Source organism: Telopea speciosissima, chromosome 4, assembly GCF_018873765.1.
Source record: "Telopea speciosissima isolate NSW1024214 ecotype Mountain lineage chromosome 4, Tspe_v1, whole genome shotgun sequence".
Classification (NCBI taxonomy): Eukaryota; Viridiplantae; Streptophyta; class Magnoliopsida; order Proteales; family Proteaceae; genus Telopea; species Telopea speciosissima.
In genome coordinates this window covers 27,178,070-27,190,927 of record NC_057919.1, presented here as the reverse complement: position 1 = coordinate 27,190,927, position 12,858 = coordinate 27,178,070, and the positions used below count along the sequence as shown (strand labels likewise).

The 12,858-nt window shown below is 39.2% G+C and overlaps 1 protein-coding gene across 1 annotated transcript in view; it reads left to right on the top strand.

The window, feature by feature from the left end:
- Nucleotides 1-11,336, top strand: part of LOC122660044 (tetratricopeptide repeat protein 1) — a 47,298-nt gene extending 35,962 nt beyond the window's left edge. Inside the window, exons 4-5 of the mRNA XM_043855218.1 lie at nt 743-856; nt 11,033-11,336. Of these exons, the coding sequence (XP_043711153.1) occupies nt 743-856; nt 11,033-11,148 (230 nt within the window). The 3' untranslated portion in view covers nt 11,149-11,336. The remainder of the gene's footprint in view (nt 1-742; nt 857-11,032) is intronic.
- The last annotated feature ends 1,522 nt before the right edge of the window (nt 11,337-12,858 follow it).

Sequence of the window (12,858 nt, the reverse complement as noted above, 5' to 3'; positions counted from 1 at the left end):
GTAAATCATATTTTTTTCAAAATTATGTTGTATGGAAATGGTTTTTATAAATCAGAAAATAAAAAAAATAATTGGCCTACAAAATAAAAAAAAATCTGACTCCTTAGAGTCGTAGATCAGGCCATTGATGCTAACATATATAAATTTCAACAAATTCTACCATCTATTCAACAGTGTTGTACTAAAATTTTGATTTTTAGTTAGAAAACACTATTACCTTTGAGAAGAGAGGTTTAAACACTGGATTAAGAGAGTTGATGTAGCTTGTAGATGCACCAAACGAAGAAACCTCTCAAAGAAATCCACTCTTTTGAGCCGAACTCCCACTCCCTGTGTCGAAACCACCGAGACTCTGTATGTTTCGATCAAAACTTGTCATTTTAAAGTGCCGGTTTGGGTTGGTTCAACTGGTTTCGACTGCAACCAGTCGAAACCAACAGAAACCTTGTACTTTTTAAACTCCCACCTTAATTCGTCTCCATTTCTTGCGAAACCGAGATATCTCGTTGGTTTCGGTTGGTTTTGACCGAGTTCTCTTTCCATGATCTTGGAGAGCTTTTATTTAATGAAATTATCAAAAACATTTCTTGAAGTTATATAAACCTGTTTTTGCACAATCTTTTCAAGTTTTTTTTATTTTCTTTTTTATTGGGTTATTTTCATGTGCTTATATGTGGGAGTCAGTTCTTGTACAGTCATAGTAATAATATTTACTTTTATGTTTTTTTATTTGTCCCTGTAGACATGAAAAAAATCTTGGAATTGGATCCTTCAAATGATCAAGCTAGAAGAGTCATAAGGCGTTTGGAGCCATTGGCAGTGGAGAAGCGAGAAAAAATGAAGGAAGAGATGATTGGTAAGTTCTGAGTATGCTTTTTGTTGTGCAATTTTTGCTGCATTATTGATTTTCATAATACTTTTTCTCTTGGTGGATATTCTTCTTAATTTTATCTTTGTTTATTTTTAAATAAATTATTGTCTTTGGTCATTTGATTTAGTTGGTGGGAAATGAGTAAAACAATAGTTTCCCCTCTTGTTCCCCTCTTTTTGAATCATTATTTTTCAAAGATTTATTTCATACGACAGAACATTTTTATTTATTTATTTCTTTTCCCATGTATTTTTACAATATTTTTATGAAGTAAAAAGATTTGTTTAGAGCATTAATGGATATGAGCTGAACTCCATGATTGAAGGATCCTATCATTGATTTGTTATTTGAAGGCATTTCAAATATATTTTGGTCACATGCAAATTGCAATATCTCGCATATCAGCAATCATATGGTTGATCTTTCTTGATTGCTGAAGCTTTTGTCAGATTTTTTGTGTTACGGTGTGTCTCATAGCTGAACCACCAAAACATTTCAACATTGCTATAGTTATGAATGCAAATAAAATTTATCTTATTTTGTGAGAAAAAGAGGCCTATTGCTGCCCCTAAGCTTCTGTAGCTGAATGAGCATCATAGTTATCAAGGCGTTGCCAAGGCAATGCCATGGCGTCGCCATGGCATCCAGGCTCCTTGGTCGCCTTGGACGCTTTGGGCACCATGGCGGGCGCCTTGCCGCCATGGCGGTGTCGCCTTGAATTTTGCCCCTCTAAAACGCCATGCTCGCTTTCCCGCCTTGATAACTATGATGAGCATGCTTGGGCTCAGCCAGCAGCCCGCTTAGTTGAAGCCAGGATTGACTCATGGTTGGGTCAGCTTTGGTTGGTTTATTGACACAGCACAGAAACCAGGATTGACTCATGATTGGCTCTGCTTTGCTTGGATTATTGACTGCAGAGATATGGGCTTGCCAGGTTTATGGGGATTGCTGGTCCTGATCCGGAAGGCTTGCCCTGGATAAGGATCAGATTAGGCCTTGTAGAATTCATTTTTTTGGGGTTCTATTTTAGTGAGAACAACCAAGTCATCAAGACTCATTGGTTTAAATATTTGTTCTTATATTGTTTCTTTTGGTTATTTTGGCTGAAAAATAATCTTTTCAACATATTTACACTGTTTTTTCTCTTATTTTAAACTAAGATTAAAAGTGATTACAAAGTTATTGAATTGTTTTATAGCTAATACAATATATTGCACTTTGTTTATCCTTGGCTGCTAGAGTACATCACTTGTCTTGGTTTTCATGTTTTTGTTTCTGAGTTAAGGTAGTTTGGCATGACTGAATATATTCCAGGACCAAAAGTGTACGCCAAGTTCTTTGGTTGGTTAGTTATTGCAGAGATTTACTTATGTGAGCCTAAACTGAATTGAATCTGTGTAGAATTGGTCCTGGCTTCCCCAAGTCCAAATCTGCTGGTTGGAAAAACTCCTAGTCAAAACCTGCTGGTTGGAATGGGGAAAAAGAGTAGGGAAAATTACTTTGTATTTCTTGGTTTTCATCAGTCATATATAGTAGTACTTTACAAGGTACTACTAGTTGGGATTCAATCCTATTAAGGATAAGAATGCCACATCATAGGAGAAGGATAGCATGTCGTGTACTAGCTAGCCTAGTACTCCATGCTATGTATGGAGTTGTACTACATACCATATTTGTTCCCTTTGTACTCCGTATCTACATTATAAATAAGAAATACCTCTGTTATGTTAGACAAGCCAAATCATTCTCTAATCATCTTATTCTCAACTTGGTATCAGAGCCCAATACTTCGGGTGTTCTTTTGAATCCACTGCCAGTGGGATCAACCTCTTAAGCAATCAAGGCTTTGGCCTCCCTCACTTGGTCAAGCATGATAGACTGCATAGTTGTCAAGGCCATGCCTAGGCGTCCAGGTGGAATTTTGGGGGACTAGGCGACTGCCGCCTTAGTGGTATTGAACGTCTTAGTGTTATCGATCCTTATTTATGCCAAAATATCATTTAGGCAAATGTTTTATCTAATTAAGATATTATCCATAAATAGGCAAATCATATGACAAGTTAAACTTCTTAGAGAACAAAAATATTTCTCTAAATCAAGAGCAATTTCATATTTTCTAAGAACAATATAAACCAAATGTGAGACTAGCTATACCAGGACAATGACCAATTCCAAGAATAGTATTAACCTAATGTATGTTTGGATTGTTTTAAACTTCCAATAGCTAGCTTCTTCAATTCTTCTGTCTTCTATCTTCTAGTTCTATGTTGATTTTTGATGACTTGATGTGGCTTAATAATGATTTTTGATGACTTGATGTGACTTAATGTTGAATTTTGATGAGTTGACAACACTTGTGCACCTTGGTCGCTTAAGCGCTTAGGCACCCCTCCACTGCCTTGGCCTTTGGGTCACCTTGCCACCTTGGCAACAATGGTAGACTGAACATGCCTTGAGGTATGTCGCTCCATGCCTGACCACTTACCAACTCCTAAGCTCACTGGCCCGCTTGGCCTCAATACCCTCCATCGACCTCCACTTGGCCCCAACGCCTTCTGCGAGCATCGTCTTACCCTATCGCCGACCTCCACCAAGTCCATGATGTCTCTGCCGACCACCGCAAGCCTCGCCTGGTCTGTCTAGTCCCCTATTGCTTGCCGTTGGTTACCACCAGCCCAAGACACCCTTGTCGCCGTTTGCTGGCCTTGCTTAGGCCCCTTCCTGCACTGCTTGGCCCCTTGATGCTCTTGCTTGCCTTGCCTAGCTCTTCACCTGTGAGTGCTTGGTGAAAAGGGATTCGTCCAACTACTATTTTTTTTATTGAGCACTAGTCATTTGTCATCAATCCTAAAAAACCATTCTTTTTGGTTGTAGTTACCCAACAGCTTTATGGTGGAGAGTAGCAATAGTTATCTCCATAGGAGGAATTGAGGGTCGTGTGGTGAGTCATATCGGGACTCATGGCCATAACCCATCCCTCCAGCCGAGTCCTAGTAAATTAAATGGGGCCAATTACTTGACTTGGTCTAGTCTAGAGCTTGTCTCCTTACTATTTGAGGAAATAATTTTTTGGAATATCTAATTGGTGACACACCGATGCCTATTGAGGGCACCACTAAAAGCACTTGGTTAGCCAATGATGCTCTTATTATGTCCTTTCTTCTCAATTCTATGGAGCCTGCAATCAGACCCAGCTTTGTTCTTCTGAACTCTGTAAAAGAATTATGGGATGTGGTTTAGCAGACTTATGCACAACCTAGCATTAATGCTCACATCTATGAGCTCTGTCGACAAGTTTGTGAGAAAACTCAGAAAGATTTGTCGCTTATTGCATACTACTCTGCTCTTAATACTCTCTGGCAATAGTTCTATTTTTATCATCCTGTTCCTATGGCCTGTATTGCAGATGCTAGTATATCTTTCAGTTAGAGCGTGAGATGGAATGGGCATATGAGATTCTTACTGGGTTGAATCCGGAATATGATCAGAGTTCAGTTCTTTGGTAGAGATAAGTTTCCTACTCTACTATAGGCCTATAACTTGGTTCAGCATAAAGAATGTTGCCGCTCTGTTATGTTGCCTACCATTGTACCTGATCGTTCAGCTCTTACCACTACTGCCAGCATAGATCATTCTGGTTCTTCCACTAAGCCTGGTCCTCTGACATGCGAACCGGTTAAGTGTTACTATTATTGGCATGCCCCGCCATACTCGGGAGACATGTTGGAAACTTCATGGTTGTCCTAAAGGAGGCTGTGGTGGGAAACAAGACTGTTTATGCTACCATGTACATCTTTCTGAGGCCGCCGACAGTTCCCAACCACCTATCCCCGCCTCTACGACTCCTTTTTTGTCGGATCAGCATGCTTCTCTCCAGGGCATGATGTCTCAGCTTTGTATGGTTCCCTCTCCTTCGGCTACTTCCACTACACTTGCCTCTCATCTTGCCTAGTCAGGTATTTTCCATGTCTCTTTTAGTTCTAGTCCTTCCTGGCTCTTCGATTCAGGAGCTTCAGATCACATGACTAGTTCCGCAGACTCGTTATGTTCATACCTTGTTCGGGTAAGGATAAAGTTCAAGTTGCATTTGGACCTTATCGTCCATTTCTGGAAAAGGTTATGTTAGTTTTTCTCCTACTATATCCCTGTCCTCTTTTCTCCATGTGACTAATCTCTGTGCTAATTTACTTTCTATATATCGTCTCATAGTTGAACTATATTGTTGCATCTTGTTTTATTTCACTCATTGTGTTTTTTAGGATCTGGTGACGACAACTATGATTGGATATGGTGGGGTATGTGATGGGTTGTACTATCTGGATCAACATCTCACTACTATGCCTCCAAAGTTTTTTTCTCATACTCTTTTTGATAGATAGTGCTCTTCAGCAATTGCATCGGTGGTGCCAACGTTTTGGTCATCCTTGCTTTCGTACTTTGGGTTTAGTGTTACCTTCTTTGGAAAGCAATGTAGTCCGGACAAGTTTGTGACACTTGTGAGTTGGTCAAACATACTCGTTCTTCTTATTCCCCAAGTTCAAGTAAAAGTGATGTTCCTTTTTTGTTATTCACTCAAATATGTGGGGACCCTCTCACACTATAGCTCCGGGTGGTTTCAAATGTGTTTTATTTCATTTATTGGTAACTGCACTCGCCTAACCTGGGTTTATCTCCTCCTTACTAAATCCGAGGCCTTTACTTGTTTCCGCTCATTTCTTGCCATGATCCTAACACAATTCAATGCCCAAATTTGGATTCTTCATAGTGATAATGGTACCGAATATATTGACAATAGCTTTCATCAATATCTAGATCATCACGGTATCATATCTCAAACATCTTGTGTTCGCACCTAGGAATAGAATGGTATTCCTGAGCGGAAGAATCACCATCTTCTTCAGGTTACCTGCTCTATTTTATTCTCTATGAATGATCCTAAATTTTATTGGTTGGGGAGGGGGGGGGGGAATGTTCTCCTAATTGTGCCCTATCTCTTCAACAGGGTCCCTTCTAGTATTCTTGATTTTCAGACCCTTGTTAGTCTTCTTTTGGAACCATCCCTTGCCTTCGATCTTCCTCCAAGTGTGTTTATTTGTGTTTGTTTTGCTCACAACTCCACCCCTTCCAAATCTAAGCTCAATACAAGATCATTCTGTTGTATCTTCCTTGGACATCCTGTCTTTCAGAAGGGTTACAAGTTTTATCACCCTCCTTCCCGCTGACGACTCATCATCATGGATGTCACTTTCCATGAGTTTGAGTCCTACTTCTAGTCATCTTTTCAAGGGGAGAGTGTTGTGGCAGAAATTCCTTTCGTCATTGACATTTGACAATGTTTATATTTGGGGGAGGGGGGGGGGGGAGAGAACATCAGTGAATTGCATTGAGGGGGAGAGTTCTGACATTTCAATACCGGAATCGCATAAACTGGACTTGTTCACATACTCACGGTGGAAGACACAGACAAGGCTGCGCACTGCCGACCTACCATGTCAATCAGTACTTCCTGATCTTCCTCCTTCATCCCAATCAAGTACTGAGGTTCCTCCCATTGATACTGATGACTCTTGTGTTCCTATTGTTGTTAGGAAAGGAGTAAGAGCTTACACTCAACATCCTATTTCTAACTTTGTTTCCCATGAGTCTCTGTCCCCATCCTATCGTGCCTTTGTTTCTTCTATGTCCAGTTATGTCTATTTCAAAGGGCTGGAAAGACGCTATCTCTAATCCTAACTAGAAGGAAGCTTAGTAGAGGAAATGCAGGTTCTAGTGAAAAATGGCACTTGGGACCTTGTTTCTCTTCAACAAGAAAAAGACCAGTGGATGTAAATGAGTGTTTACCGTAAAGCAGAAGGCAAATGCCAATATTGAAAGGTACAAAGCCAGGTTGGCTGCAAAAGGTTTTACCCAGACTTTTGGTATCGACTATCAAGATACATTTGCTCCCGTAGCCAAGATGAATTCGGTTCAAGCACTATTATTATGTGCTGACAATCTTGGATGGAGTCTCCAACAATTGGATGTTAAAAAATTCTTCCCTCTGGGTTTTTCCTCTCCTACAACAACTGGTAAGGTGTGCAAGTTGAGGAAATCTTTATATGGCCTCAAATAGTCACCATGGGCTTGGTTCGGCCAATTTCTGAAAGCCATGCAAAGGTTAGAATACCAACAAAGTCACTCCGATCATACCTTTTTTTGGTGAAAGCACTCCGATCATACCTTGTTCATAAAGAAAAATGACAGTAAGGTTACTGCTCTTATTGTCTGTATTGATGATATAATAATGATAGGTAGTGATGGCACAAATATCCAAGTTGAAAGCTCAGTTGCCGAATCAAGGATTTGGGACCTCTTAGATACTTCCTGGGATTAGAGGTAGCAAGATCCAACATTGGTATCTTTATTTCCCAAGGAAAGTATGTTCTTGACCTTCTTAGTGAGACTAGTATGCTCGGATGTAAACCTGCGGGTTCCCCTATTGAAGTCAATCATCAACTTATCAGTAAGGGTGGTGCTCAGGCAGATAGGTAGAGATATCAGAGGCTTGTTGGATGATTTTGATATATCTCTTCCGTACTCGGACAGATATTGCCTATGCTGTAGGGGGTTGTTAGCCGATTTCTACATGATCCGCAGACTACACATCTTGAGGTAATCGAATTATGAGATACTTGAAATCCACCCTTGGAAAGAGAATTTTTTATTCTCTAACAATAACAATCTGAAGTTAGAAGCGCCTTCATTGGTGTAGATTGGGCTGTCTCTATAGATGATCGACGGTCTACTTCCGCATATTGTACTCTCCTTGGAGGGAATCTGGTTACCTAGAGAAGCAAGAAGTAACCAGTGGTATCTAGATCTAAACCTGCGGGTTCCCTTATCGAAGTCAATCATCAACTTATCAGTAAGGGTGGTGCTCAGGTAGATAGGTAGAGATATCAGAGGCTTGTTAGATGATTTTGATATATCTCTTCCATACTCGGACAGATATTGCCTATGCTGTAGGGGTTGTTAGCCGATTTCTACATGATCCACAGACCACATCTTGAGGTAATCGAATTCTGAGATACTTGAAATCCACCCTTGGAAAGAGAATTTTTTATTCTCTAACAACAACAATCTGAAGTTAGAAGCCTTCATTGGTGTAGATTGGGCTGTCTCTATAGATGATCGACGGTCTACTTCCGCGTATTGTACTCTCCTTGGAGGGAATCTGGTTACCGAAAGAAGCAAGAAGCAACTAGTGGTATCTAGATCTAGTGCAGAAGCAGAATATCGAGCAATGACTCAAGGTGTTTGTGAGCTTATATGGCTTAGAGTATTACTTGGTGATCTAGGGGTGATATCTGAAGAACCTATGAGGCTCTACTGTGACAGCAAGCATCAATTAGTATAGCTCATTACTCAGTTCAACATGACAAGACCAAGCACATTGAGATTGAAAAACACTTCATCAAAGAGAAGCTTGATCAAGGCTCGATTTGTATTCCCTTTGTCAATTCTGAAAATCAGATAGCTGATGTGTTTACAAAAGGTTTAAATGGTAAGGTGTTCCATCTTATTGTATGCAAGTTGGGTATGAGAGATATCTATGCATCAACTTGAGGGGGAGTGTTGAGGGTAAGAATGCCACATCATAGGATAAGGATAGCATGTCGTGTACTACTTAGCCTAGTACTTCATAACATGTATGGAGTTGTACTGCATACGGTACTACATACCGTATTTGTTCCCTTTGTAATCTGTCTCTACATTAAAAATAAGAAAGGCGTCTGTCATATTAGACAAGCCAAAATCATTCTCTAATTATCTTATTCTCAACTAATCCCTTATCGGATGTTAGTCTTAGTTTAGTTTTTCTCCTTCTACCTACAAAGTGTTTCGGATGCACTATCTATCATATATAATGTATAGCTGTCATTTGATTAGGTGTTGTCTTGTTATAGACAGAAATAAGCGCTAAATGTGCTTCTAGTGGAGAACAACTGCCCAATCTACCAGATTTGAACGTTTAAGGTCTGTGTTGATGAGCTGATGGAGATAGAGACAATCCATAGCCCAAACTGATCAACCATGATTCTCTCATTTTAATGTTTGGTAGTCAGGATCTTGTCGTTCTTTAATCTGCCCTTCAAGTTATAGAGATTTGTGATTATGGTTCAGGAATGGCAGCTATTGTGGGATAACCTAGAGGGGGGGTGAATAGGTTATCACTAGTGAAATGTTGTTCATGTTTAAAATTTCTTTAAATTAAATAAGATAGAGAGAGATAAAATGCGCAAATAGAGGACACACAAAATTTATAGGGGTTCGGCTAAACTTAGCCTACGTCCACTCCTCTCAATCTTGAGAGAATTTCACTAGTTACTTCCTTTTAGTACAATAGGTGGGAAGAACACCTTTACAATATTTTTTTTACGGGATAAGAGGATCCCAATCTTTTAAGGATAAGAGAATCCAAATCTTTTAAGGATAAGAGGATCCTTGCAAAACCTAAGTACAGTCTAGGCTAATGCAACAATGCTTTATTAATTTAAAAGCATAAACTAATACAAAAGAGAGTAAAGGTAAAGATTACCTAGGCAAGGAGTGTGATGTGTACTCCTTGCAAGTGCCAAATGATGCAAATGAATACTTGCAAATGAAAACCTTCTTTAAGACTATTCTTTAGAGTGCAAGCATGTGAAGATCCTTTGAGCTTTGAAGTCAAACCTTGAGTGATGTAGATGTGGACAAGTAGACTTCAATAATGAGAGCAATAATTCACTTTTCATCTTTCACAAAAGTTGGATTTTGGACTGTAGTGGATAGGTGAAAATGTCTGACATGTTCTCTATTTATAGGCTCATTAATGGCCTTTAGAACATGTGCAAAATGTGTTCTAACAGATCTATTTTTCACCAATCCGGTCGACCTGAAGATTGATCCGGTCGACCGAAGCATAGCCATTGGATAAACTAGCCGTTTGAAGGCATAAGTGGCATCCGGTCGATGGCCGGTCGATCGGATCATCGTCCCACTTGATCCGGTCGATCGAATCATTTATGGGAATGTACCAGTGAGGCCATTGTGTCTCCCGATCGATCCATATCCTGTGATCCGGTCGACCGGATCACAAATTGGATCCCAGTCAAGGCATGATTTCGACAGTTTGACTGCAGGGATTGGTCCGGGACTTTTTCCAACAAATTCCAACATATTTTATGGTAAAAAGGGGGGTTCAATTTCAACCTCCTAAGGTCTCTAAATGATGCAAATGATTTTTCATTTTAATTTATGCAAATGCAATTACAAGTATGCAGTTCGTGTGTCTATGTGCACACGAGCATCTTGTCTTTCTTTCTTCACATGACGTTCTTCAATCTTCAAAAGATCCTTTTGAGATCTTCTTTACTTGATAAGCTTTGTCACGTCTTCAAGGTCTCGAACTTCAATGATTTGTCTTGATTGTCTTGCTTTTGTGCCTTCTAGTTTTGTGACTTATTGGCCTGTTGACATAAAGATGCATACAAGATCATGTCTAATATGTTTGTTATCATCAAAACACTTATGGAGGTAGGGGTAGAATTCCCCAACAATTATTACAGTTTATTTTAGTCCATTATGATCCCTGGCCTCTTTACTGGTTCACACATCCCTCCCTGAAAGTAATCAAATCTCATTTTTCTGTACCCTCATTCTGACAATACCATTGTGTTCCTTGAATTTGTTTATATGTGGGCCCAACCCTTCATCTTTAATTACTTCGTTATTGCTGTATGATATCCACATGTTATTATGTTAAGTAATTTTAATCATAAAATTGACCATTTTTCTAGGACCGAGTTTCCCTCCACCCATGGTGAATGGGATCCCATTCACCGGGGGGCGGGAGAGGGTAGGAATGGGTATTGGGGGGATATTTTGGAACATACTCAAACCCTTGGAGGGGTTTGTGAACCACAGGATGGTAGGTGAACCGTCCTCTATGGGTGGAGTGAAACTTTGTTCATTTTTCTATATACACATTCATATCATTTTTATATGAAGCACAGACATTGTAGTTGAAAATGTTCTTTAGTCTGCAGAGTACCGAGTACATGTTACTGTATGCTTGTTGACTTAACTAAACTGCTTCAGTAAACGGCAATTGTTTTTAACTTGTCTGTAATTCGTGAGCAGGTAAGCTAAAAGAAGTGGGGAACTCCATATTAGGGCGCTTCGGTATGAGCGTCGACAACTTCAAAACTGTTCAAGATCCAAACACCGGATCCTATTCCATCTCATTCCAGCGATAGAACTGCACATGAGTCTTTTGATGTTTTCTGATTTTAAAGGGGAAAGAAAATTGAAATGGTAGAGAAATATTGTGAATGAGATCGGTAAGTGATTATAGCTTCATTATGAGTGCATGCTGTGTTGCACATTTCACATGATAATGAAACTGGGAGCTTGTATTAGTCTGTAAAACCTGGATCTGCTGTGATGCTTGTATTAATCCTGTTATTGGAACCTGGCAACTAAACCGGATTTATTTGTTGGGGGCAAAACATAGATGAACCAGATTCCATTAGAACCACTTATGTCGTGCCAAGTATTTATAGATATCCACGGTAGTCCTCATATGCAGCTTACCTGTAATAGGTGGCCAAATTATAATCTTTTGAATCAAATTAGCTTGACAAACTTCTTTATTTGTTTCGTGGAGCTTAAACAAATAGGGTTTTCATTAGCAAACTCATGAAGGAGCTATAGGATGGCCCATTAAAAATTTAGCGATGGTCTTGGGCACCATTTTCAAAGTGGTTCTCAAAAGCTCTGTTTTGGAATAAAGGGCAACGAAAGAGACCCTAGGTATGCTGGAAGATTGTAATGATTCAAATCAAAGCAGTTACTTGGAAGGAGGCCTTTTTGAAGGGGTGGTTTCAATCAGTATCATTTGAATTGAACCAAACTTGATCAAGCCATGTCTTCCATAGTAACAGTTATTTCTCTCGACTAGAGATGTAAATAGATCGAATTCGGTGGGATAGTGGCAGTATCATAGTCGTATCCATTTATATTCGGACGGATTTAGATAATATTCTACCGTTTTATGGATGGATTCAAATAATATTCTACCGTTTTATGGATGGATTTGAATAGTTTTCGGATAGTGATTTTTTGAATATGGATTCTCTTAAATGGATATGAATGTGGATCGAATACGAATATTCAACTATCCTTTGACATTTTGATTGTTGTTATGGTGAGGGTTAGGGTTGAGACTTGAGAGTTCAACAACTACCCTTTCTTCTACTATTCTTAGTCATTGATTTTCTCACATAGATATGTGATTCCAGGTATCACATTGCATAAAACAATATATATAAACCAAGAAAATATAGAAAAAGAATCGCATTATCTTAACTTATAAAATCATAAAAATAAGACAAAAAAATCCAATAAGCTAACTTAAAAGGATAGACGGATATAGAGATATATTTCAGATATTTTATTACCGTTGGATTGCTAAACAAATCGGATAATAATTAGTCGGATAGGGGGATTATCATATTCGTATCCGATTGGTTTCGGACGGATTCGGATTCTCCTAAATAGATACGAACTTGGATCGAATATGGATTTTTGAATATTTGTTTACATTTCTACTCTCAACTTAATTATAATATAGGGCAAGATATCAATGTCTGGTTGTGTAGCGCCTACAACACGGGGCCAATGAGAGCGTAGTCAAGGGCTTCAACTTAGAAGTACTTTTTAATTTCATGGGGGTAGGGTGGTACTTTTGCTGAATGAGAGCAAACACAAGGTAGTACATTTGGTCTACAGCCTCTCGACTCAAAATGATTGGGTTAGCATGTGTATTCTATACCCTTATTAGGGATAAATCTGTAACAATCACAGACGATCAAGCAGTTGATAGCTAGTCTTCAGATCCTAGTTAGTAGTCAAGTTTTCCCACACCCATGGTCAAGGGAAAATCTTTTGACCAAGGAGTTCCGATG